At 68.6% G+C, this 24,086-nt stretch overlaps 4 protein-coding genes across 5 annotated transcripts in view; 3 read left to right on the top strand and 1 right to left on the bottom strand.

Moving 5' to 3' along the window:
* PIEZO1 (piezo type mechanosensitive ion channel component 1) overlaps positions 1–7,769 on the top strand; it is a 28,080-nt gene extending 20,311 nt beyond the window's left edge. The window contains exons 28-52 of the mRNA XM_056136154.1: positions 505–601; positions 695–866; positions 935–1,024; positions 1,098–1,156; positions 1,260–1,331; positions 1,554–1,654; positions 2,147–2,231; positions 2,297–2,362; positions 2,772–2,944; positions 3,023–3,129; positions 3,200–3,349; positions 3,460–3,718; positions 3,793–3,981; positions 4,048–4,306; positions 4,436–4,574; positions 4,676–4,823; positions 4,901–5,115; positions 5,192–5,350; positions 5,419–5,566; positions 6,081–6,269; positions 6,379–6,471; positions 6,554–6,849; positions 6,923–7,002; positions 7,076–7,265; positions 7,343–7,769. Of these exons, the coding sequence (XP_055992129.1) occupies positions 505–601; positions 695–866; positions 935–1,024; positions 1,098–1,156; positions 1,260–1,331; positions 1,554–1,654; positions 2,147–2,231; positions 2,297–2,362; positions 2,772–2,944; positions 3,023–3,129; positions 3,200–3,349; positions 3,460–3,718; positions 3,793–3,981; positions 4,048–4,306; positions 4,436–4,574; positions 4,676–4,823; positions 4,901–5,115; positions 5,192–5,350; positions 5,419–5,566; positions 6,081–6,269; positions 6,379–6,471; positions 6,554–6,849; positions 6,923–7,002; positions 7,076–7,265; positions 7,343–7,592 (3,786 nt within the window). The 3' untranslated portion in view covers positions 7,593–7,769. The remainder of the gene's footprint in view (positions 1–504; positions 602–694; positions 867–934; positions 1,025–1,097; positions 1,157–1,259; positions 1,332–1,553; positions 1,655–2,146; positions 2,232–2,296; positions 2,363–2,771; positions 2,945–3,022; positions 3,130–3,199; positions 3,350–3,459; positions 3,719–3,792; positions 3,982–4,047; positions 4,307–4,435; positions 4,575–4,675; positions 4,824–4,900; positions 5,116–5,191; positions 5,351–5,418; positions 5,567–6,080; positions 6,270–6,378; positions 6,472–6,553; positions 6,850–6,922; positions 7,003–7,075; positions 7,266–7,342) is intronic.
* The window catches only part of RNF166 (ring finger protein 166), a 40,878-nt gene extending 28,341 nt beyond the window's left edge, over positions 1–12,537 (top strand). The window contains exons 2-7 of one of the 2 annotated variants that reach the window (XM_056135589.1): positions 10,497–10,656; positions 10,922–11,078; positions 11,377–11,489; positions 11,573–11,687; positions 11,769–11,876; positions 11,978–12,537. In XM_056135589.1, the coding sequence (XP_055991564.1) occupies positions 10,502–10,656; positions 10,922–11,078; positions 11,377–11,489; positions 11,573–11,687; positions 11,769–11,876; positions 11,978–12,043 (714 nt within the window). In that variant the 5' untranslated portion in view covers positions 10,497–10,501 and the 3' untranslated portion in view covers positions 12,044–12,537. Of the gene's footprint in view, positions 1–10,496; positions 10,657–10,921; positions 11,079–11,376; positions 11,490–11,572; positions 11,688–11,768; positions 11,877–11,977 lie in introns of those variants that run through there. The other variant, XM_056135590.1, reaches the window with a different exon arrangement.
* Positions 7,624–10,351, bottom strand: CTU2 (cytosolic thiouridylase subunit 2). Its single transcript, XM_056135586.1, has 14 exons — positions 10,250–10,351; positions 10,088–10,162; positions 9,926–10,004; positions 9,779–9,838; positions 9,623–9,683; positions 9,361–9,470; positions 9,030–9,289; positions 8,827–8,962; positions 8,626–8,757; positions 8,452–8,543; positions 8,287–8,378; positions 8,087–8,213; positions 7,935–8,001; positions 7,624–7,867 (listed from the first exon to the last, which is right to left on the bottom strand). Exons 1-14 carry the CDS (start codon positions 10,312–10,314, stop codon positions 7,682–7,684), a joined length of 1,542 nt encoding a protein of 513 aa, XP_055991561.1. The 5' UTR covers positions 10,315–10,351; the 3' UTR covers positions 7,624–7,681.
* A 7,033-nt stretch (positions 12,538–19,570) lies between the features above and the next one.
* MVD (mevalonate diphosphate decarboxylase) lies at positions 19,571–23,907 on the top strand. Its single transcript, XM_056136445.1, has 10 exons — positions 19,571–19,662; positions 21,454–21,524; positions 21,875–21,989; positions 22,063–22,203; positions 22,422–22,621; positions 22,791–22,865; positions 22,936–23,154; positions 23,369–23,484; positions 23,569–23,677; positions 23,779–23,907. The coding sequence occupies exons 1-10, from the start codon at positions 19,596–19,598 to the stop codon at positions 23,848–23,850; spliced, it is 1,185 nt and encodes a 394-aa protein (XP_055992420.1). The 5' UTR covers positions 19,571–19,595; the 3' UTR covers positions 23,851–23,907.
* The last annotated feature ends 179 nt before the right edge of the window (positions 23,908–24,086 follow it).

The raw sequence follows: 24,086 nt of genomic DNA, 5'->3' as shown, positions 1-24,086 counted from the left end.
CCCGCCCTGCCCGAGGCCCTGCTGGGTCCTCACACATGGCCCCCGCCCTGCACAAGGCCCCGCTGAGCCCCCACCGCGGCCCCCGCCCTGCCCGAGGCCCTGCTGGGCCCCCACACGCGGCCCCCGCCCTGCCCGAGGCCCCGCTGGGCCCCCACCGCGGCCCCCGCCCTGCCCGAGGCCCTGCTGGGCCCCCACCGCGGCCCCCGCCCTGCCCGAGGCCCCGCTGGGCCCCCACACAAGGCCCCCCGCCCTGCCCGAGGCCCCGCTGGGCCCCCACACGCGGCCCCCGCCCTGCCCGAGGCCCCGCTGGGCCCCCACACGCGGCCCCCGCCCTGCCCGAGGCCCCGCTGGGCCCCCACACGCGGCCCCCGCCCTGCCCGAGGCCCTGCTGGGCCCCCACACGCGGCCCCCGCCCTGCCCGAGGCCCTGCTGGGCCCCCACCGCGGCCCCCGCCCTGCCGAGGCCTGCTGAGCCCTCCCCCCCCCCCCCCCCCCCCCCCCGCAGCTCCTGGCCTGCGTGTTCGTGGAGCAGATGCAGAGCAGCTTCTGCTGGGTCATCCAGCTCTTCAGCCTGGTGTGCACGGTCAAGGGCTACTACGACCGTGAGTCGGCCGGCCAGTGGGCGGGCGTGGCCCAGGGCTCCTGCGCCCCCGCCTGCACCCTGACCCCCAGGTTGCGCGTCCGTCTGCCCGCAGCCCAGGCCATGCGGGCCCGCGACCAGGACTGCGTGCTGCCCGTGGAGGAGGCGGGCGTGCTGTGGGACAGCGTGTGCTTCCTGTCTCTGCTGCTGCAGCGCCGCGTCTTCCTCAGCCGCTACTTCCTGCACGTCCGGGCCGAGCTCCGGGCCAGCGCCCGCCTGGCCTCCAGGTGAGCCGCCGGCGGTGTGCGGGGCGGGCGGTGGCAGCGGGCGCAGCCTCACGGTCCCCTCCCCGCAGGGGCTTCGCCCTCTACAACGCTGCCAACCTCAAAAGCATCGACCAGCACCGCAAGGCCGAGGAGAAGTCCCTGGCCCAGCTGAAGAGACAGTAGGTGCCTCCCGGCGGACACCCGGGGTCCCCGCCCGCCGCCCGGCCCTCAGCAACCCCCATGCCTCCGCAGGATGGAGCGGATCCGAGCCAAGCAGGAGAAGCACAGGCAGGGCCCCCGCCAGGCGCCTGGTGAGCGAGGGGGAGCGGGGGAGCTCGCTGCTGCCGCCACCGCCAGCCGTGTCGCCGCCGTGGCGTGCCTCCCCGCCCCTCACGGCTCCCTGCCCCTCCGCAGGCCTCGACAGTCCAGGGGGCACCTCCCCGCCACAGGGTCAGTGGTGGCGGCCCTGGCTGGACCACGCCACAGGTACCTCAGGCCTGGGCCCTCCTCCCCGGGGCCACCCCCAGCCCCGCGCGATGGAGGGTGGGGCCACACGGCACTGTCCCTCCGTCGTCCGTCCTGTCTCCTGCTGCTCTGCTCGGTCTCGTCTGTGCTGCCAGCCCCGCCCAGCCCCTGCGCTGCTGGGGGGGGGGGTGCCTCTGAGGAGCTCCTGGGTGGGCGGCTGGTGCTGAGCACCCCTGTCCACAGTCATCCACTCTGGGGACTACTTCCTGTTCGAGTCCGACAGCGAGGAGGAGGAGGAGGCCCCAGCAGAGGACGCCAGGCCGGCCACGCAGAGTGCCTTTCAGGTGTGCGGCGGGGGGCTGCGCTGGGTGCTGGCCAGGACACCCCTGCCCTTGACCCTGACACAGCCGCAGCCCTCGCCTGTGGTCGTGGGTGGCAGTTGGTCAGGGATGACGCTCAGGGATGATGGTTGGGGCCATCACTTGGGGTGACGCTCAGGGTGACTCTTGGCTGGGGTGCTCAGTGTTGCTGGGGACGGGCTGAGGCACTGGCCTGTATGCAGCTGATGCTCGTTCATTGCACGGTTGGTGTATGACAACCCCGCACCACGTGCAGGCCCGGAGCCAGCCGGCAGGGTGGGGGTGTGGGGGGCCCAACACGCAGTGAAACAGCCGGGGCTGTGAGGGGCTCCCGGCACTGACGTCCAGTGTGGCTGGACTAGGCAGGGAGCTCTGCGGGGGCGCCTGCCCCACGGGGCTCAGGACACGGGGAGGGGGACAGGCGCTGGAGGGGCCTCCGCCGCTGACCGGGCGCGGCTCACCGGGCTCTCCCCGCAGATGGCCTACCAGGCGTGGATGACCAACGCCCAGACCGTGCTGCGGCAGCGGCGGCGGCAGGAGCAGGCTGAGCAGCTGCCCACAGGTGAGTGGGCGGTGGGGGCCCGGCGGGGTCTGCAGGGCTGGGGCTGAGCGCAGCTGTGCCTACAGGCCTCCCTGGCCAGGAGCTGGAGCCCGAGGAGGAGGAGGAGGAGGAGGAGGAGGAGCCGGTGGCAGGTGCGTGGGCGGGGCCTTTGGTGGGCGGGACAGCTTGCGTCGGGGGCGTGGTCTCCAGTGGGCGGGGCGGCTCGTATCAGGGGCGTGGTCAGCCTTTGGTGGGCGGGGAGATCCGTGCCAGGGGCGTGGCCTCTGGTGGGCGGGGCGGTCCGTGCCAGGGGCAGTCTCCGGTGGGCGGGGCCGCTCGCATCAGGGGCGTGGTCAGCCTTTGGTGGGCGGGGAGATCCGTGCCAGGGGCGTGGCCTCCGGTGGGCGGGGCGGTCCGTGCCAGGGGCGGTCTCCGGTGGGCGGGGCCGCTCGCATCAGGGGCGTGGTCTGTCTGGTGGGCGGGGCGGTCTGCGCCAGGGGCGGGGCCTCGGCTGGGCGGGGCCGCGCAGGTGAGGGGCTCCTGCAGCCTGCTTGCCCCTAGGACGCAGCCACGTGGTGCAGCGGGTTCTGAGCACCGTGCAGTTCCTTTGGGTGCTGGGCCAGGCGCTGCTGGACGGGCTCACGCGCTGGCTGCTGGCCTTCACCCGCCACCACCGCGCCATGAGCGACGTGCTGCGCGCGGAGCGCTACGCGCTGGCCCAGCGGCTGCAGCAGGTGAGCGCGCGGGCCGGCTGCTGGGTGGGGGCGGTCACAGCGGGGCGGGACTGCCCTCAGCACCCCGCGTGCCTGCAGGGCGAGGACGTGCACTGGGACGTGCTGGACGGGCTGTATGGGAGCGCGGCCGACACTCCACCGCCCGGGCGCTCCGAAGCCCCCGAGGCGCCCAGCACCACGTCCAGGTGAGTGTGCCGCCCTTGGCCCTTCGGCCGGTGGCGGCGCCGGGCAGCACCGTGACCGTCCTCTCCGCAGTGGGCTGGGGGCCGAGGAGCCGCTGAGCAGCCTGACTGACGTCACGGGCAGCCCCCTGAGCTCCAGCGCCAACACCCGCAGCAGCAGCGAAGAGGTGGTGCCCGGCCCCCGGGCCCGCACACGCACGGCCAGCGAGCTGCTCCTGGACAGGTTTGCGGAGATGGCCACTGCAGGGGGAGCAGCCTGGGGCCCTGAGGGGCGGGGGCGGGCAGGGTGGGCAGGGCAGCCCGGGGCAGCCCGCTCTGTGACTGCCCCTGCAGGCGCCTGCACTTCCCCGAGCTGGACGAGGCCGAGCGGTTCTCAGAGGGGCAGGGCCGGGCGCTGCGGCTGCTGAGTGCCCTCTACCAGTGTGTGGCCGCCCACTCGGAGCTGCTCTGCTACTTCATCATCATCCTCAACCACATGGTCACTGCCTCGGCTGTGTCCCTGCTCCTGCCCGTGCTCATCTTCCTGTGGGCCATGCTGTCCATCCCGCGGCCCAGCAAGCGCTTCTGGATGACGGCCATTGTCTTCACCGAGGTGGGCTGGCGGGTGCCCCCGGGGGCTGGGGCCCTGCCACTGCAGCTGGGTCAGGTTGACCGCTGTCCCCGCAGGTCACTGTGGTCACCAAGTACCTGTTCCAGTTCGGCTTCTTCCCCTGGAACAGCCACACGGTGCTGCGGCGGTACGAGAACAAGCCGTATTTCCCGCCTCGCATCCTGGGGCTGGAGAAGACGGACAGCTACATCAAGTACGACCTGGTGCAGCTCATGGCGCTGTTCTTCCACCGCTCCCAACTGCTGGTGAGGCGCGGGCTGCCGGGCGGGCCCCCCGGCACCAGGCCCCCCCTCACTGCCCTGTCCTCGCAGTGCTACGGGCTCTGGGACTACGAGGATCCACTTGCCAAGGAAGGAGACGGGGGCAGCGGACGGAAGGAGGCTCAGCCTGAGTTGGGGGCCCTGCTGGGGTCCCAGCAGGAGCCCGAAGATGCCGAGGGCCGCATCGAGGGCAGCACCGAGGAAGCGGCCTGGGACGGACCCGCGGGCGAGCCCCCCGGCCAGGACGCGAAGCACCTGCGCTTCAGGAAGCAGGCGGGGGGCCCAAAGTCCCCGATGCCTGCTGTCACTGGTACAGAGACTCCTCAGCCACTGAGTCCCGGGGGCTGCTGGCCTTGCTAGATGTCCAGGGCAGGGCCCGGAGTGGGTGGGGACCGGTGGGCTCCCGCCTGCTGGAGTCCCAGTGGACACTCTCTCCCAGGTATGGAGGGCGAGGAGGAGGAGGAGGAGGAGGAGGAGGAGGAGGAGGAAGCTGAGGTTGCGGAGACAGGGAAGAGACGGCGCCCCCAGGACCGAGTGCGGGCAGCCGGGGTCTGGCTGAAGCACTGCTGCCTGTCCCTGTGAGTCCCACCAGGTCCCGCCGCGAGGGGCCGGGAGGGCAGTGGGATGCCCGTGCTGACCAGCCGCCTGCTGACGCCCGACTGACCTGCCGCCCCCACAGGGCTCAGGGCATCTACCTGCCTCTGCGGCGGTTCTTCCAGGACGTCCTGCACACCAAGTACCGCGCTGCCACAGACGTGTACGCGCTCATGTTCCTGGCTGACGTGGTGGACTTCATCATCATCATCTTTGGCTTCTGGGCCTTCGGGGTGAGTGGAGTGGGGGTGGGAGGGCCGGGCCCGGCGCCTGGTGCCCGGCAGCCCCCTGAGCCTGCTCTCGCCCGCAGAAACACTCGGCGGCCACAGACATCACCTCGTCACTGTCGGACGACCAGGTGCCCGAGGCCTTCCTGGTCATGCTGCTCATCCAGTTCGGGACGATGGTGGTGGACCGGGCCCTGTACCTGCGCAAGACGGTGCTGGGCAAGCTGGCCTTCCAGGTGGTCCTGGTGCTGGCCATCCACCTGTGGATGTTCTTCATCCTGCCCGCCGTCACCGAGAGGTGGGCTGCGCAGGCGCCGGGGGGCAGGGCACCAGCCGCCCAGCCACCCTGACCGGCCCTCTGCCTCCGCCCGCAGGATGTTCAGCCAGAACGCGGTCGCCCAGCTCTGGTACTTCGTCAAGTGCATCTACTTTGCCCTGTCGGCCTACCAGATCCGCTGCGGGTACCCCACCCGCATCCTCGGCAACTTCCTCACCAAGAAGTACAACCACCTGAACCTCTTCCTCTTTCAGGGGTGAGTGGGGCCCCCTGGGCGCGGAGCTGGCCAGTGGAGCTTGGGGCCCTGATGGTGCCGGCCCACAGGTTCCGGCTGGTGCCCTTCCTGGTGGAACTGCGGGCTGTCATGGACTGGGTGTGGACGGACACCACCCTGTCCCTGCCCAACTGGATGTGTGTGGAGGACATCTACGCCAACATCTTCATCATCAAGTGCAGCCGGGAGACCGAGAAGGTGGGCATCAGTGCCAACCGCACGGCTAGCACAGGACACGCTGCCGCCACCGTGGCATCGGCTCGTCACCTGGCCAGTCTTTCAGGGTCGCGTTCTCAACACACTGGACGCTGGCCCCTGTCTCGGGCTCATTTCTGCATGTTGCGCGTGGCCTGGGGTGGCAAGCATTGCTCGTGCCTCTCACGAGTTGGGGCTTTGAGCTTTGTTGGGGGGCCACTCCCTGCCCTGCTCAGGGACCACTGCTGGTGGGCTCGGGGGCCCTGTGTGGTCTTCAGCGGGGTGTGAGCCAGGTGGGCTGTGCGCCAGTAACCTCCCTGAACACGACCACTGGCATATAATCGAGCTTTCTCCACGCCTGCCGGAGCTCAGTGCTGTCCCGTGTGCTGGGCAGCGGAGCCACACACGGATGCCCTGACGGTGATGGGCAGCGCGGTCTAGCCCCGCTTAAGGGGCCGAGCGCTGAGCTCAGACCTCGGGGAGCAGCCGGGCAGGGTTGACCCCGTGTGCCCTGCAGAAATACCCGCAGCCCAAAGGGCAGAAAAAGAAGAAGATCGTCAAGTACGGCATGGGCGGCCTCATCATCGTCTTCCTGGTGGGCATCATCTGGTTCCCGCTGCTCTTCATGTCCCTGGTGCGCTCCGTCGTGGGCGTGGTCAACCAGCCCATCGACGTCACCGTCACCCTCAAGCTGGGGGGCTACGAGGTGCGCGGGGGCGGGGCCGGAGGTGGGCGGGGAGAGCGCGAGGCGGGCTGCGAGGTGGGCTGGGCCCCCCAGCTCCCGGCCAGCCCCCAGCGCTGTGGCCGCCCCGCAGCCCCTGTTCACCATGAGCGCCCAGCAGCCGTCCATCACGCCCTTCACCCAGCACGACTACGACGAGCTGTCCCGCCAGTTCGACCCTCACCCGGTGAGCAGACCCCCGAGCTGCAGGTGGAGGGGACGCCGGGTGGGCCCGTCCACTGAGGCCCGCCCGCCGCCCGCACCCACAGCTGGCCATGCAGTTCATCAGCCAGTACAGCCCGGAGGACATCGTGACCGCGTACATCGAAGGCAGCTCCGGGGCGCTCTGGCGCATCAGCCCCCCGAGCCGGGCCCAGATGAAGCGGGAGCTGGACAACGGGACGGCCGACATCACCCTGCGCTTCACCTGGAACTTCCAGCGGGACCTGGCCAAGGGGGGCTCAGTGGAGTACACCAATGAGAAGCACACCCTGGGGCTGGCGCCCAACAGCACTGCGCGGCGGCAGCTGGCCAGTCTGCTCGAGGGCACCTCGGACCAGTCTGTGTGAGTGGTGCGGGTGGCCTGGCGGGAGGGCCGGGAGGGGCCGGGCTGGGTCTGAGTGGCCGACCTCCCGCAGGGTCATCCCCAACCTCTTCCCCAAGTACATCCGCGCCCCCAACGGGCCCGAAGCCAACCCCGTGAAGCAGCTGCAGCCCAGTGAGTTGTGCGGGGAGGGGGCCGGCCGCGGGCTGGGCGGGGGCGCAGCTGAGGCAAGCTCCTGTGCCCGCAGACGAGGAGGCCGACTACCTGGGCGTGCGCATCCAGCTGCGCAGGGAGCGCGTGGGCACGGGCGCGGCCGGCTTCCTGGAGTGGTGGCTCATCGAGCTGCAGGACTGCCAGGCCCACTGCAACCTGCTGCCCATGGTCATCTTCAGCGACAAGGTCAGCCCGCCCAGCCTCGGCTTCCTGGCGGGCTACGGGTGAGTGCGGGCACAGGTGGGCAGGCAGGCGGGGCGTGGGCAGGGCAGGGCCCAGCACCCACCGCCCGCTCCTGCAGGATCATGGGGCTCTACGTGTCCATCGTACTGGTGATCGGCAAGTTCGTGCGCGGCTTCTTCAGCGAGATCTCGCACTCCATCATGTTCGAGGAGCTGCCCTGCGTGGACCGCATCCTCAAGCTGTGCCAGGACATCTTCCTGGTGCGGGAGACGCGGGAGCTGCAGCTGGAGGAGGAGCTCTACGCCAAGCTCATCTTCCTGTACCGCTCGCCCGAGACCATGATCAAGTGGACGCGCGAGAGGGACTAGGGCGCCGGCCTGCCCACACGTACTGTAACGTTTTCTAATTAAAAACTTTATTTATAAACACTCTCGCCCAGGCCCGGCCCTGGTGGGTTTTAGCTGTCCCCTGCGGCGGGCTCCGGCACAGGCGCCTGAGTCTCCTGGGCGGCTCCGGCCCCGCAGGGGGGTTGCCCGGTGGGGCCAGGCGCTGGGCCCCCCACAGGACTCCCTGAGCACTGACACTTCTGACTCCGGAGCTGGGCCTCGGCCAGGATGTAGGGCGGCAGCGGGTCCAGGGAAGGCTGGGGGCGAGGGCGAAGGTGAGAGGAGGACCACCTACAGCACCCCTCCTCACTCTGGGTCACTCACCAGGTCCTTCATAGTCACCCGACAGCTGTAACACAGCTGCTCCAGGAGCTGGGCCCCGGCATGGCTTCTGTGGAGTGGACGGGACGGGCTGGCGTGAGCCCTCCACCCGGCGCGGGGCCGCAGGGTCCCTGTCCCTGCCCAGCAGCACTCACCTCTCACAGGGCCCAGACTCCCAGCAGCAGCCCTGGGCACTGCCCATCCCCGGCGAGCAGCTGGCCGGTCCGAGGGGAAGTGGCTGGGAAAGACGCAAGGTCTGCGCCCCGAAGGCCGTGGCACTGTCTGCAAGGGCGGGACATATGAGCGGGGGCAGGGCAGGACCACCCGTCCCTCCCGGCTGGCCAGCCAGGCCCACCTGCTGGGTCCACATCCAGCGCGCACAGGCAGAGCAGGCAGCGTGGGGCAGCACTTTCGTCCTTTGGGGCCTTGAGCAGCTTCTCGCTGGTCCTGGGGGCCCGGGCTGCGTCACAGATCACGGCTCTGGGCACGACCCCCTTCCCCCGCAGTGCCCGGCGCTCACCGGTACACGGTGCTGACCGTGGAGGGGAACCACGCTTGCAGCTCCAGCAAGAAGTTCTCCACCAGCCGGTGGACGCTGCCCTTCTCCAGGGCCTGAGGCCAAGGGTCAAACGGGATTACGGAGGGCCCGGCCCACGCCGCACCCAGCGCAGGACACACACGGGGCTGCACGCACCTTGGTGCTGATGGCGGGGGTGAACACGGTGGGCACGGCGAAGAGACGGTTGTAGAAGGCCACCTCCTTGAGCGTGTGCTCCCGCAGGGGCCGCACCACCACCACGTCCCCATAGCGCTCGTCGGAGAAGGCCTGCGGACAGGACACTCAGGACCCAGCCCCGCAGCCCGCCTGGGGTGGGGGCCTGCCCCCGCCGCCTACCGTGTCCCAGGCGAGGAAGGCCCCTCTGCCGAGCGCCAGGCCGGTCATGAGGCGTATGGCCAGGCGCGTGCAGCTGTCCCCCATCATCACCTTGGAGTAGCCGTGGGTCCGGGCCACGTGCAGGATCAGGTGGGTCCTGTGGGGATAGCAGGCAGGCTTGGCGGAGGCCCCGGGGCGGGAGGAGGGGGACGCTGGGGACTCACCGCAGCGTCTGCAGAAGCTCCTCCTTGGCCGTCAGCGTTGCCACCGAGTCAAACAGCCTGCACAGGGCCTCCGTCTGGGCGGCCGGGGGCAGCCTGGCCTGGTCGGGGGGCTCCTCCCTGGGGGCTGCACCGGGGCCTGCCTCAGTCCCCCCAGCCCACTGCCGCTGGAGGAAACTGTCCACAGCCGCCTTGTACGCCTCCCGTGGCCCCGGCGGCTCCTGGTCCGCGTGTCGCAGCACGGACGGCGGCAGGCGGAAGACCTGGGGGCAGAGGCAGGGCTGGAGGCACAGGCCACAGGACCTCCCAGGCAGCCCAGCCACAGGCCACGCACCTCTTCCAAGGCCACGGTGTGGCTGGGCCAGGGGATGCCGTCCAGGAAGCGCTTCACCTGGGCTAGCGTCTGCACGCGCGCCTCCGGGCTCTGGCCACAGGCTGCGGCCTCTGTGGGCGGGCAGGAAACGGGGTGAGCCCATGGAGACCCCCACAGAGGGTTGACAGGCGCTCCTGGGGCGGGGGTCCGACCCTTCACGCACTCGTGCAGTCGGCCCGCGCCGAGCACCCACGGGAGCCACCCACCCCACGTTCGTTCGTACCGTCCACGAACACCACCCCCGGCACGAAGCGCAGCCTCTTCGCGGACTCCCGACTCAGGCCCTGCGGGGAGAGCGGGGGGCGAGGCGGGGTCGGTGCCCGGAGAGGGTCCCGCCGGCCCCGAGCGCCCGCCCCGCCGGGACGGGCGGCGGACGCACCTCGAGCACCTGCCACACCAGGGAGCTGGAGGAAGCCCCGCCGGACCACGCCAGCAGCACCTGCGGAGGAGGAGGAGGAGGGAGGCGGCGCTCGGGGCGCGCCCCGGGGAGCCCCCACACCGCCCGGGCGGGGCGGGGGTCGCCGACCTTCTCTCCCGGGAAGACGAGGCGGTTCTTGCCCAGCACAGCTCGGAACTTGTGGGTGTAGTGGGCGCGGAAGCAGGCCCTGCGGGGGGCGCGCCGTGAGCCGGGCCGGGCTGGAGGTGGGGCGGCCTCGGCCCCGCCCGCCCGCCCGGGACCCCCGCTCACCTGCAGAAGGCGCCGCCCGCGCGCAGGGCCACCACCGGCCGGCCGGCCTCGCACCTGGCGCAGCTCCGCGCGCGGCTGCCGAGACAGCAGGAGCCGCGCTCGCCGCGCCCGCCGCGCCCGCCCCCGGGCCCCCGCCGGGCCCCGCCCGGACCCCGCGCTTACCCGGGCCGCGCGGGCGCCGCGCCCTCGCCCACCGGCTCCGCGTAGTCCTCGCCCGCCTGGCACATGGCGCGGGCGGCCCAGGCGGCGGCGGCGGCGGCGGCGCGCGTGACGTCACCGGCGCGCCCCACGTCACCGCGGCGCCGGCGCGCGCGTGACGTCGGCGCGGCGCCGTCGCGGCCGTGACGCGCGGGCCGGGCCGGGCCGGGCCGGGCCGGGACTGGACGGGCCGGGGCGGCGGCGGCGGCGCCCGGGATGGCGATGTTCCGCAGCCTGGTGGCCTCGGCGCAGCAGCGCGCGCCGCCGGGCGGGCCCGCGGGCGGCGACGGCGGACTGGAGGCGCAGTTCAGCTGCCCCATCTGCCTGGAGGTCTACCACCGGCCCGTGGCCATCGGCGGCTGCGGACACACGTGAGTGGCCGCCCCCCCCGGCGGGCGCTCCGGACACGGCCCCCCGCCCGCCCCCCGGCCCGGGAGCCGCCGCGGGGCGCGGGGCAGCTGCGGCCCGCCCCCCGCGGCAGCGGCGCCCCTGGGGGCAGAGGCGGGCGCCCGCGGGCGGGGCAGCCGGGGGTCGCGGCGCCCACCTCGGCCCTGCCGAGCGGAGGAAAGCCGGGCTCGGGTGGACCCGCCGGGGGCGGCCCGGAGGCCCTCGGCGGCTCAGTGCCCCCGCCCCCAGGTTCTGCGGGGAGTGCCTCCAGCCGTGCCTGCAGGTGACGTCCCCTCTGTGCCCACTCTGCCGCCTGCCCTTCGACCCCAAGAAGGTGGACAAGGCTGCCCACGTGGAGAAGCAGCTCTCGGCCTACAAGGCGCCCTGCCGGGGCTGCAACAAAAAGGTGCCCCCAGGGGACAGGGGCGGCACCTCCCTGCCCCGCCAGCGCCCCCCACCTCCCCGCCGCTCTGGGGTCGGTCGCGGCGCACGGGACGGGCCTAGTGCGCCGCTGCCCCCCGGGCCCCGGGGACGAGAAGTCGGCCGCCGCGCTGTCCCCTGCTGGCTCGGGGCCCCGCAGACCCTCCCAGAACGTCCCTCGCCGTCCGCGCCCCTGCTCTCCCGGCCCCTCCCCGCCCGCCCGCCCGCCCGCTCGCCCCGGGCCCCTGCCCCGCCTGCCTCCTGCAGCCCGCCCCCCTTCCCAGGTGGCGCTGGCCAAGATGAGGGTGCACGCAGCCTCCTGCGCCAAGACCCAGGAGCAGATGGCCAGCTGCCCCAAGTTCGCCCCCGTGGTGCCCACGTCCCAGCCCATCCCCAGGTAGGCACCCTCTGGGACGCGGGGCCCTTCCCCGGCAGGGCGGGCGGGCCCCGGCGGCCCTGCTCACCCCCCACCCGCCCCAGCGCCGTCCCCAACAGGTCCACCTTCACCTGCCCCTACTGCGGCGCCCGCAACCTGGACCAGCAGGCGCTGCTGCGCCACTGCGTGGACAATCACCGCAGCGACCCCAACCGCGTGGTGAGCGGGCGGGAGGCGTCAGGCCGGCTGCCCGGGGCGCCCGCAGCCCAGGCCCGGTCCCAGCCTGCGCCCTCTGTGCAGGTGTGCCCCGTCTGCTCGGCCATGCCCTGGGGGGACCCCAGCTACAAGAGCGCCAACTTCCTGCAGCACCTGCTCCACCGGCACAAGTTCTCCTACGACACCTTCGTGGTGGGTGGTCCCCGCGGTCTGCCGGGCGGTCGCGCAGGCTGGCCCACGCCGGGGGTCTGGCCGGGGCTGCTCGGGGGTGACGCGCCCGCTCCCGTCCCCAGGACTACAGCATCGACGAGGAGGCCGCCTTCCAGGCCGCCCTGGCCTTGTCCCTCTCGGAGAACTGAAGGACCACCGCCACCTTCGCCCCTCGGTTGGGCGCAGCCAGGGGTCCGAGCCCCTGGCAGGAGAGAGGCGCCCGCCGGGCTGAGTCTCCTCGGTGCTTGGTGTGGGGATCTCCCGCAGGGACAGCCAGAGATGCGGGCCAGCTCACGCCTGTCCTCCGTGCCCGCGTGAGGCTCCTGTGGCCTCGCCACTTCGCACTTTCCCGCCAGCCAGCGCCCTGGTCTCCCGGTTCCGGGCGGAGACGGCTGTCCGTGTTTGATTAGAACTTAGAGTATTTTTATGGAACATTTACAAAATTATATTTTTAAAAAGAAGGATCCACTGAGTCGCTGTGGCTGAGCCGAGCCCAGGAGGCTGCCCCCCACCCCGCCGCCACCCCTCGGGCGAACGGGGGCGCAGGCGGGGGCAGGGGCCCGAAAGCCACTCCGAGCTCATATGGGTCACAGCATCCAGTATCGCTTCTTTAAAAAAACAAAATAAAGCGTTTCTGAGCAGCTGTGCCTGGTCCGCTCTGTGTGGTGCCTGCTGGTGCAGGCACTGGGTGGCAGGTCTGGGGACAGCCGGACCACACGCTTCCCACCGCCCCTGAGGCCCGCGAGACTCCTTGGCACGTTTGGGAGCCAGGCCCACTTGCTCCCCAGATCGCTGAGGCTTTTAAGACCCTCGAACCCACCTCTGGGGCCCTCCCTCGAATGCCGTGTGCCCCAGACGCAGCTCTCCCAGGGAACGCGCCCCCCCCCCCCCCCCCCCCCCCCAGGGCCCTGGGCCTGTTCGGCACCTGGTCCTGGAGCCCAGCACCGCTGAGCCTGGGAGTTTGCCCTAGTATCTGGGAGTTTAAATAGAAGGCTCCTTTCTTATCTGTTCCTTTTGGGGGGCCATCTGGGGTGCTAGGGGTCGAACCTGGGTTGGCCACATGCAAGGCAAGCACCCTCCCCCTGTCCTGCCTGTCTGGGCCAAAGAAGACAGCGGGTGGGCAGGTGCCCAGCTCACAGCTGACCGGGCTGGGGTTCCCCTAGCACAGCCAGGAGTGACCCCGAGCACCCCTAGTGTGGCCCTGGGGAGGGCTCCCACACAGCCTGCAGTGCCCTCCCAGGCCCCAGGGGGACCCCTGCGGCGGCCTGCACCTGTGGGGCGTGGCCGGCGGCGCGCCCCGCCCACGCCGGGCGCCGATTGGCCAAGCCGGCTCGCTATGCTAATGAGCCTGACCCAGCCGCACCTGCCGGCGAGGGCGCGGGCCACCTGGAGGATGCGGGGAGCACTGGGAGCCGAGCCCCGCCCCTTCCTGGTGAAGACGCACTCCAGGCCCCGCGCCCCCAGCCCCCGGCTGGACACGCGGAGAGGTAGGGCGAGGGGACACCAGCCCCAGGTGCTGTCCGGCCAGCTCGCGGGGGCCCCGTCCATTCCCTGGACTGCTCTTTCTGGCCACCCCTCGTTCGGCTTGTGCAGGAGGCTGGGGGCCCAGGCAGCTGCCCTGCCCTGCCCTGTCCTGCCCTGCGAAGGGTGGCCTCAGGACAGCTGGCGGAGGGGCAGCTCAGGAGGAGACGACTGCCCACTCCTGCCATCCTCGCTGGGCAGGGACGCTTGAGTCCCATGTGAGCACGCAGAGCTGCCTGGGCCTCCTGGTCTGCTCAGACGCCACCTGACTGCCAGGACGGGGTGATGGGGCACAGCCCTCCGCTGGGCCTGGAGGTGGCCACCCGGGAACTCCGGGCCTGCCCTTCAACTCCAGGTGTGAGAGGAGCCCCTGAGTCACCCAGGGGGCTTGGTGTGCACTCAGGATCAGGTGGGCGCGGACTGGCCTGGGAGGCCGGCTTCAGGCCAACACGGCAGGGTGGCGCAGGTATTACACAGAAGCACCGAGCCGCCCCGGTGCCCGCTCTGAGCTGCTGTATGTCGGCAGGGCACCAGCTCACCCAGGCTGCTGTTGGGAGGTGGGGGTGACCGTGGGGGGCTGAGGGAGCAGGGGCGGCCGCGTGTCCGCCTCCTGGGAGTTTCTCCACACTAATGGAATCATCTTTGCTGTCTACTGCTTTAGGCCTCAGCCGGCATGCACAGGGGAGGATGGTCTGTGCGGGGCCTATGCCCTGCCTCTGGGCAGGCCCCCGGACCGTGCCATTTCTTGCTTTAATTCAAATCATTCTGGTGTCTGTGACATGAGGGCCTCAGAGGGCTATGACCTGCCTTTCCACGTCCTGGTGGCATCTCTTGTCCTGTGATAATTGACATTCACACGTCTACTTTGGGGGTGTCTGTCATGGTCCTCTGTGTACTTTTAAGCATTTTTTTGGCATTTTGGGTCACGCTCAGCAATATTCAGGGGTTGTTCCTGGCTCTGCATGCAGGAATCACTCCTGCTGGTGCTCAGGGACCGTGTGGGGTGCCGGGGATCAAACCTGGGTCGGCCACATGAAGGCAAACACCCTCCCTGCTGTGCTAGCACTCCGGCCCCACATGTCTTCTATCGCTTTGGTTGTCCACTTGCAAGAGTCGTGCTCTGTTCTGGGCTGGCCGCCGCGACACGTCCAGCCAGCACAGCCTGTCGCCCTGCTGCAGGACGGCTGCCGTTTGCTCGCAGCCGTGCGGGGCAGAGATGGCGTGGAGGGATGGGACGGGGACCCTCGGAGTGGGCCTCTCTCAGCTGCCAGACGGGGTGTGCCGGTCTCTGGGGCCTCCCAGTGGCACATCAGGGAGAGCCCACGTCTGCAGGCTTGGGCAGGGGCTTCAGCAACCGTCTCTCCCGCCCCCCAGACGGCCCGGAGTGCTGTGTCACCTGCTGGAGGCTGGCCGCACTTCCTCCTGGACAAGGGGGCCTCCTCTGTGCCCAGCGACCCAGTGTGGGATGGTGTCGCCTTCCTCAATCACCCGAGTCTCCCGGAGCAATGGTGCTCAGGGCCCCTCTGGGCCAGACATCCTGGAAGTGCCCCAGGCGGACCCCCTGGCCGGCTGGATCCCCAGCCTGCACCTCAAGGACAGCCAACCCCCACCGCCCGCAAGGTGGCCGCTGACCCTGGGCTCAGATGGACAGACTGCCGGGGCTCAAAAGGGCCCCTCCAGCCCCTGGCTGGTGGGCTTGGCAGTCCACGGCCCACGTCGCTTCCTCTGCAGACGCTGTGACAAGGAGCACAGCGGCCTGGGTGCCCTCAGAGTGCACATCTGCCCCCACGCACCGCCCTGCAGGTGCCCCTGTGCGACAAGGCCTTCTCCAGGCCCTGGCTGCCACAGGGACACCTCCGCACGCACACAGGTGGGTCACACAAGCACGCAGCAGGCCACGCGCATGCACACTCACGGCAGGTCACACACATGAGCAGATCATGGGGCACCAGGGCAGGACGGGGCGTGGCAGGGGTGTCGCCTCCTCCCAAGGCCTCTAGGCTCTCGGCCCCTTGGGGTACTGACCGCTTTGCAGTACGTTGACTGTGGACCCCACCTCTGTGGCAGTGGCCCCTGTCCACCTTTCTCACAGGACATGGGCCTCATGGCCAGCAGCCGCTGGTGGCCTTGGCTTCGCCTGTGTCTGCAGAGAAGCTGCAGGGTGCTGAGCCTCTGAGGTGGGCTGCCCAGCGCTAGCCACCACTGTCTCTCCATCCCAGACCTGGAGGGGCCCCACTATGCCCCCGGCCTGGCCACAGCTGCCCCAGGAAGCCTGCCTAAGTGGGCTCTCTTTCTGGGTGCGGCCAGCTAAATGAGGCCAGCACCTGTCGCCTCAAGCAGGGAATCTCACAGGCCCCAAAATAAAGCCGCGTGTTAGTCTCTCGGCTCCAGCCCATGGAAAATGCTCTTATTTATATCTGGGGGCAGGAGGCTGGCAGGGGCGGGAGAAAGGGCTCAGCTGGGCACAGCGCAGGCAGCTCCCGGCAGGGGAGCAGGGCCAGGCCCCCCGGGCCCAGTGGTTGTGCCCCAGCACGGAGTCAGTGCTGCTTTGGGCCCAGGGTCATGGGTCAGAGAAGACCAGTCTGGCGAGCCCTGGTGTGGTGTGGCCTTGGGGCCTCTTTGCAGGACACAGCTAGACTCTGGGAAGCTGCTGCCCGGGCCACTCTGGGGTTCTTGGGGTCTGCGAAGAGCCCCTGCCCCGTTGTTCTTGTTTGTGGCGGAGAGCCCAGTGCGCCGCTAAGATTAGTGCTGGCAGATCTCGGCCCCCTGGGCAGTGCCACCGTCCCAAGGACACACCTGCTGGGGCCCCGCCGGCTGAGTGCCCGTACTGCCAACCCAGAGGCCTGGCCAGGGCCACAATACTGCCCCCTTCTGTCAGGACACTGTGCAGGGTGGCTGACGACAGGCTCAGAGAGAGGGTGATAGCAGGGCGAGCATGCAGTTGTGAGGGTGGCGGGTAGGGGTGAAGGTGGAGAGTAGGGGTGTAGGTGAGGGTGCAGGAATGAAAGTGCATGTGAAGGGGTGAGGCTGAAGGGTTGAGGGTGTATGTGTAGGCATGAGGATGAAATGGTTAGGACGTAGGAGGGTGAGGAGGTGAGGGTGCAGGTACAGGGGTGAGGATGAGGGCACATATTGCAGGGGTGAGGGTGGAGGTAGCATTTGCAGGGGTGAAGGTGAGTAGGCGAGGGTGAGGAGGTAACGACACATATGCTGGGGTGAGGGTGGAGGGTGCATTTGCAGGGGTGAGGGTGAGGAGGTGAGGGTGCAGGTACAGGGGTGAGGATGAGGGCACATATGCAGGGGTGAGGGTGGAGGTAGCATTTGCAGGGGTGAAGGTGAGTAGGTGAGGGTGAGGAGGTAACGACACATGCTGGGGTGAGGGTGGAGGGTGCATTTGCAGGGGTGAGGGTGGGGAGGTGAGGGTGCAGGTGCAGGTGAGGGTGAGGAGGTGAGGGTGCAGGTACAGGGGTGAGGGTGAGGAGGCGAGGGCACATATGCAGGGGTGAGGGTGGAGGGTGCATTTGCAGGGATGAGGGTGAGGAGGTGAGGGCGCAGGTGCAGGGGTGAGGGTGGAAGTTGCATTTGTAGGGGTGAAGGTGAGGTGAGGGCGCAGGTGCAGGGGTGAGGGTGAGGAGGCGAGGGTCCACTGCAGGGGTGAGGGTGAGCAGGAGCGGGCACTGGGGTGCAGGTGAAGGGCTTCTTTCACGGAGGCTCTTCTTCAGTCTGAACCAGCCACAGACACAGGTTGGAGGCAGGGGCTGCAGAGATGGGCAGTGTGGGCCCTGCAGCCTTGGGGGTCCTCCCCATGAGAGGGGCAGCCCCTGGGACCCTCTGGGCTACAGGTGTGTGCTTGGGGGATGCAGTTCTCCCCAGCAGGCACCTTCGTTCTGAGGCGGGAAGCCCCGGCACGACGTGTCCCTCCACCACCCCGAGTCTGGCTCAGAAGCGCTTCCTACCGACACCTGGGGAGGGAGGAGCTGCCACGGCCCCTTCCAGAGAGGACAATTCCGCAATGCACCACGGGGACCGGACGGGGATACAGAGGGGCGGGGTCCTGTGCCAGAGATGACCCTGCCTGAGTGGGAACCCTGAGACGGGGCCGGGCCATAGGACCTGGGCGTCGTCCCCCACAGGAGCCTCGGGAGCTTGTCCTCCAGCACAGGGGAGGGGGGCGCCCAGGCGGGGGTGCAGCCTGACCCAAGGTGGCAGGGATTCAAGCAAGGCAGACGGACACAGCTGTGGCCAGCAGCTCCCGGGCATTGAGCACACGCTGACGTGGGGCCGCGGGCTGGTGCCGACCTGTGCAGGCTGTCCTAGGCTCGCACAGCTGGGGGGGGATCCCAGTGCCCCAGTGACCTGGACAGGACACATCCCCACCTGAGGTCGCCCCTGAGCATGACCTGGGGCGGCCCCAGAAGTAACTGACTGACGCCCAAAGAGGAAATAAACCCCGAGAGGCAGGGGCAGAGGCAGGGGTGGGGAGGGCATGGGCAGACACCAGCCCAGCTGCTCCCCAAAGGGGAGAGAACCCAGGCGACCCACAGCACCCAGAGGCCTGACACATTACCTAGGGACACCATGCACCTGGCCGAACTAGGACAACAGCTTCCTCCCGCATCTGCACCCTCAGACCTCCATTCCACCCAGAGGCGACTTGTCCCATCTGCAACCTTTTAGTGTCTTTGCTTTTCCGGTCACACCGGTAATGCTCCAGAGTTACTCCTGGCTCTGTGCTCAGGGACTGCTCCTGGCGGTGCTCTGGGGACCCTATGGGATGCCGAGGGTCTAATCCGGCCTGCCCCTGTGCCAGGCAAGTGCCCTCCCTGCCGTTCCATCGTTCTGGTGCCTCTGCGACTTTCTTGTGTAAGAATCCTCACACTTGGGGGCTGGAGCGATAGCACAGCGGGTAGGGCATTTGCCTTGCACGCAGCCAACATGGTCGACACAGCTTCGATTCCCAGCATCCCATATGGTGCCCCGAGCACTGCCAGGAGCAATTCCTGAGTGCAAGAGCCAGGAGTAACCCTTGACCCCTGAGCATCGCCGGGTGTGACCCAAAAAAGCAAAAAAAAAAAAATCCTCACACTTGCACAGAGACGGGGAACTAAGTAAATGTTATTTATTTAAAATTTTCATGTACCAGGGGCTGGAGCTATAGCACAGCAGGTAGAGTGTTTGCCTTGCATGCGGCCAACCCAGGTTCGATTCCCAGCATCCCATATGGTCCCCTGAGCACTGCCAGGGGTGATTCCTGAGTGCAAAGCCAGGAGTAACCCCTGTGCATCACCAGGTGTGACCAAAAAAATCACTTGACAGCCTGTTATTCATCGATTTGCTCGAACGGGCACCAGTAACGTCTCCATTCATCCCTGTCGCGTGCTAGTGTAGCCCAGTGGAGTCTGCTCATTCTAGGAACACGAAGAGCCTCAAACCCATCGTTCAGGGTCTTGACGAAGAAGTCTGACCATCTCACAGGTGGGTGTCCGCGCGGTCTTTTGCCGTCCCATGGAATCCAGTCGGTAATCCGGCTCTGGTCCAGCGGTCATCTCCAAATCTCATTACTGTCCAGCCCATCTGATTTTTGACGCCTTGGCAAACGAGACAGCGTCCCTGATTCTAACCAAATAAATAAATAAATAAATAAACTTTTCATGTACCTCTTGGGTCGGCTTCTGGGCCATGCCCAGCGACCCTCAGGGCTGACTCCCAACGGGCCCAGGGGACCCTAGGTGGACTGAGGCTGGGTGGGCGCCGGGCGGGAAACGCTGGACCCTGGGTCTTCATGCCTGCAGGGCCGAGGCCTGGCGGTGCCGGCCGTCCGGGAGGACCCCCAGGCCGGGCCGCGCCCCTCACCGCAACTCCGTCCTGGGGGCAGGGGCAGGGCAGGGTGCGCGGGGCAGGAGGGGCCCGGGCTGCACCCGGTGCCCCCTCGCGTCCGCGCGCCCCCGCCAGGCCGCCCGCGCCTGCGCACTGCCAGGCCCGGGGCGGGGCCGCGGGGCGGGGCGCTGGGTCGGCCGCCCGGATCGTCCGATCCCCCTCATTGGCTGAGAGCTGGAGCGTGGGCGGGGCCCGCGCAACCTGATTGGCCGGCGCGCGTCGCGCGGGCCAATGGCGCGGAGGGGCGGGGCCCCGCACCTCCAAGGGCGGCCGCGCGGGGCGGCCGGGCAGTGCGGCGCGACCATGGCCTCGGCCCAGCTGCGCGCGGTGACCTGCACGGCGCCCGTCAACATCGCCGTCATCAAGTACTGTGAGTGTCGCGGGGCCACGCGCGGCCCGGCGGGCCCGGCTCCCGCACCCGCACCCCGCGCCCCGCACCCCGCACCCGGCCTGCCGCACCCCGCACCCCTCTCCCGCACCCCGCACCCCGCACCCGCACCCCTCTCTCGCACCCCGCACCCCGCTCCCCGCATCGCGGCTGGGGACAGGCTGGTCCCCGGGCGGCCCGGACGGCGCGGGGCGCTCGGACCGAGTGGGCGGTGGTGGTGGCACCAGGCGGGTCCCCCGTTCCCAGCCCGCGGTCGGCCTGAGCAGCCCTGGCTGGGACCCCCAACAGAACAACAGGCGTTGGGTAGCTCTTCCGTTTCCTTTTCTTTCTCAGTGCTGTCATGAGGCCCTTGTTGGGACTCGCCCAGCAGTGCTCCGGGCTCGCTCTGGGCAGGCATCCGGGACCACATGGGCTTCCGGGGGTCCGATTCGGGTTGGCCGTAGGCCCTCCCCGCCGCCCTTCTGTGGTTCCGGCAGCTCGCTTTTGAGAACAAGTCGGGGAGGGAAGGGTGTGCTCCCGAAACACATCCACGGTGCCAGGGCCGGAGCAGGAGCACGGCCTTGGGGCTGGAGGGACGGCCCAGGGCAAGGTGCTTGCGTGCCTGCTGCCAACCCCAGTGTGGTCCCCGACACCATGTATGTTCCCTTGACCCCCGAGTGCCAGCGGTGTGGCCCCTAACAGAGGCTGCTCTGCCTTGCGTGCAGGGACTAGGGCTCAGTCCAGGTGCCAGGTGCCAGGTGATCCCGTATGTTCCCCTGAGCCCACCAAGAGTGATCCCTGAGCTCAGAGCCAGGGGCACGCCCTGAGCACCACCAGGTTGGCTCAAGAGCCATTTAAAAAGATGCCGGAGCACCTGATGTGGGGGCAGGCTTGAGGGGTGCTTGGGAAAATCGGAGGCAGCGGTGGAGGAAAGGTGACCGTAGTGGTGCCGTCGGTGCTGGAATTTTGGGTGCCTGGAACGAGTCATGAACTGCGTGTGAACCACAGTGCTGATGGAAAGTGGAGAGGGAAAAAAATCCACCTAAGTGAATTACCTATTTCATGTAAACTCCAAAATATGTCAGCACAGACTTTCTTTTAAAAGTTTTATTTTAATGACAGGTAAGACATGATTATTACCATGAGATCGAATTAGAAAATAAAATTTAATGCAGTATGTTTTAGATTCCAGAGTTAAAAACTCCCTTATGTGAGAATAATCATTTTGCTGTATTGTATTAAAGGGTTTTATTTTCCTTATTTACATAGGTTAAAATCACATAGCAATCACAGATTGGCTCTTACTGATTTCTTTTTTTTTTTACATTTTGGGTCACATTTGGTGATGCTCAGGGGTTCCTCCTGGCTCACGCACTCAGGAATCACTCCTGGCGGTACTCGGGGGACCATATGGAATGCTAGGAATTGAACCCGGGTCGGCCCCGTGCAAGGCAGACGCCCTCCCCGCTGTGCTGTCGCTCCTGCCCCACTGATTTGTTTTCTGATCATTCTGTTTGCCATCCTTAACGTTTTGTCGGAACAGGTTATATGTGGAACATCTGCATTTGTTGTGAGCCTCAGGGGGCAGGTTGGGGAAGGGAGGAGAATGGGGACTTTGCTGGAGGGAGGTCACGCTGGTGTGTTGGAACACTGGCTGCCTAAGGCGACCGATAGCGAACACCTTCATGAACCGTGGAGTTTTTAATGAAGATGAAGTTTAAAATGTGTTTTAAAAAGACCCCTGAAGCGCAGCGCCAGTGCCCTCTGGGGTCTCACTGTGCCTCTGTCTGGCAGGGGGCAAGCGTGACGAGGAGCTGATCCTGCCCATCAACTCCTCCCTGAGCGTCACCCTGCACCAGGACCAGGTCAGCGGGCGGGGAGGGGGCTGGCTGCTGGCCAGGGCTGCTGGGTCACAGTCGAAACCGTTCGTGACGCAGTAACTGCACGGCAACACCAGGGCAGACACCTGCACCCTGGCCACACGCATGTGCACCCTGGGTCACACGTACACAGGAATGCAGACACGTGTGCACACGCCTGTGCACTGGGTCCCATGTCCTTATACCCGGACTCACACACGCCCAGGTCGCACGTGCACACTCCCGCAGGCTGGGCTCTGGGATGGGCAGTGGTGACCGGCCACGAGCTCCCTGGCGGGGAGAGCAGGGCCGGCCTGTGGACGTGGGCCCGCCTCAGTGCCTCTGTCGCCCTGCAGCTGAAGACCACCACCACAGCCGCCATCAGCAAGGCCTTCACCGAGGACCGGATCTGGCTGAACGGCCGTGAGGAGGACGTGACCCAGCCGCGCCTGCAGGCCTGCCTCAGGGAGAGTGAGTGTCTCTCGGGAGGGCCGCGCGTCCCGCCGCAGGCTCCGCCCCCGTGACCAGTGGCCTCGTCCCGCAGTCCGCCGCCTGGCCAAGAAGCAGAAGAGCGCCGGTGGGGAGGACCCGCTGACTCCCAGCTACAAGGTCCACGTGGCGTCCGTCAACAACTTCCCCACAGCGGCCGGCCTGGCCTCCTCGGCAGCCGGCTACGCCTGCCTGGGTAGGTGCCCGGGACCCTGCCCAGAGCCTCTTAGCTCCCGTGTGAGTGCGGGGTGCAGCCGTCTGAGTGCCCCCCGGGACGGGCAGGATGTCCGGCCAGCCGGAGGCCGGCCCCGCTCCCCACACCGGCGCCAGGAGTCCTGCCAGACGCCTCCAGACGGAGTGTCGCGGGGAGCCCGTGGGCTCTTCGTGGCGCTGAGGCCCTTCCCGTGCCCGCAGCGTACGCCCTGGCCCGCGTCTACGGCGTGGACGACGACCTCTCGGAGGTGGCTCGCCGTGGCTCGGGCAGCGCCTGCCGCAGCCTGTACGGCGGCTTCGTGGAGTGGCAGATGGGCCAGCAAGCAGATGGCAAGGACAGCGTCGCCCGGCAGGTCGCCCCCGAGTCCCACTGGCCGGAACTGCGTGTCCTCATCCTGGTGGTGAGAGCGCCGGGCACGGGCACGACCGTGGGGACTGGAGGAGGGCGGTGATGCCAGCCCGGCTCTGAGGACTCTCCTAGAAACACCGCCAGCGTCGGCTCCCTGACAGCTGCCCGGGACTGGGTGGCGTGGCAGGGTTGGCGTGGCCAGAGCGTGTCCCTGTGTGCAGGTGAGCGCCGAGAAGAAGCAGACGGGCAGCACGGTGGGCATGCAGACCAGCGTGGACACGAGCGCGCTGCTGCGGGTAGGTGGTGCCGGGCGGGGCGGGGGCTGCCGGCCGGGCCCCAGCCGGGCCTCACCTCTGCTGCCTGCAGTTCCGTGCGGAGAAGGTGGTGCCGGCACGCATGGCCGAGATGGTGCGCTGTGTGAAGGAGCGCGACTTCCCGGCTTTCGGCCAGCTGACCATGAAGGACAGCAACCAGTTTCACGCCACCTGCCTGGACACCTTCCCGCCCATCTCCTACCTCAACGACACATCCAGGCGCGTCATGCAGCTCGTCCACCGTTTCAACAGTCACCACGGGCAGACCAAGGCACGGCCCCACCCCGTCTGACCAGCCACCGGCAGGCCCCCTGCCCCCTTGCTCGGCTCAGGCTCGGCCCTCGGGGGAGCAGGCCGGGAGCCCTTGTTCACACCTGTGCCGGCTGGGCGAGGCCGGGCTGGGCGGTTGCTCACAGCTGTGCTGCCGGTGGCCCCGGCCGGGAGCGGGCGGGGGACGGGGCGGGGCACTCACGGCTCTGCTGCAGGTGGCGTACTCGTTCGACGCGGGCCCCAATGCCGTGATCTTCACTCTGGACCACACCGTCCCGGAGTTCCTGGCCGCCGTGAAGCACAGTTTCCCCCCTGAGGCGAATGGGGACCCGTGCGTGGTGGGGCCTCCTGGGAGTGGGTAGGCAGGGCCCCGTCCGGCTCTGGCCTCGCCCCTGACGTGGGTCCTGCCTGCCAGGTTTCTGAAGGGGCTGCCGGTCACTCCCGCCCCACTCTCCGATGCCCTGAAGGCCGCGCTGGCCATGGAGCCCAGCCCTGGGGCCATCAAATACGTCATTGCCACCCAGGTAGGCCCGCACCTGCTGGGTGACCCCATGGCCCGGTGGGGACAGGACTTGGGGCTCCGGTGTGGCTCCCAGCACCCCAGCCCCACACTGTCTATCCACAGGCTGGGCCCGGGCCTCAGACGCTGGACAACCCCCAGGAACACCTCCTGGGCCCCGACGGCCTGCCGAAGTAGCCCATCCTGGGAGGGCCACAGAGCTGCCACTGACATGTGTAGAGCTTCTCAGGGACTGGCCGGCGCCCATCCGGCTTGCTGGGGCCAAGTTGGCTGCCTGGCCAAGGGTGGCGTGAGGATCCTCTGTGTGGCTGCAGGGACAGAGACCCCTGGGGGAGGCAGGCTTGGAGCCTCTGTCATGCTGCAGGGTGCCCGGCTTGAGGCATGATGGCCACCACTGTCTGGCAGGACCTTGG

This window comes from Sorex fumeus, unplaced genomic scaffold, assembly GCF_029834395.1.
Source record: "Sorex fumeus unplaced genomic scaffold, SorFum_2.1 ptg000122l, whole genome shotgun sequence".
Taxonomy (NCBI): Eukaryota; Metazoa; Chordata; class Mammalia; order Eulipotyphla; family Soricidae; genus Sorex; species Sorex fumeus.
This window is presented reverse-complemented; position numbering and strand designations above follow the sequence as displayed.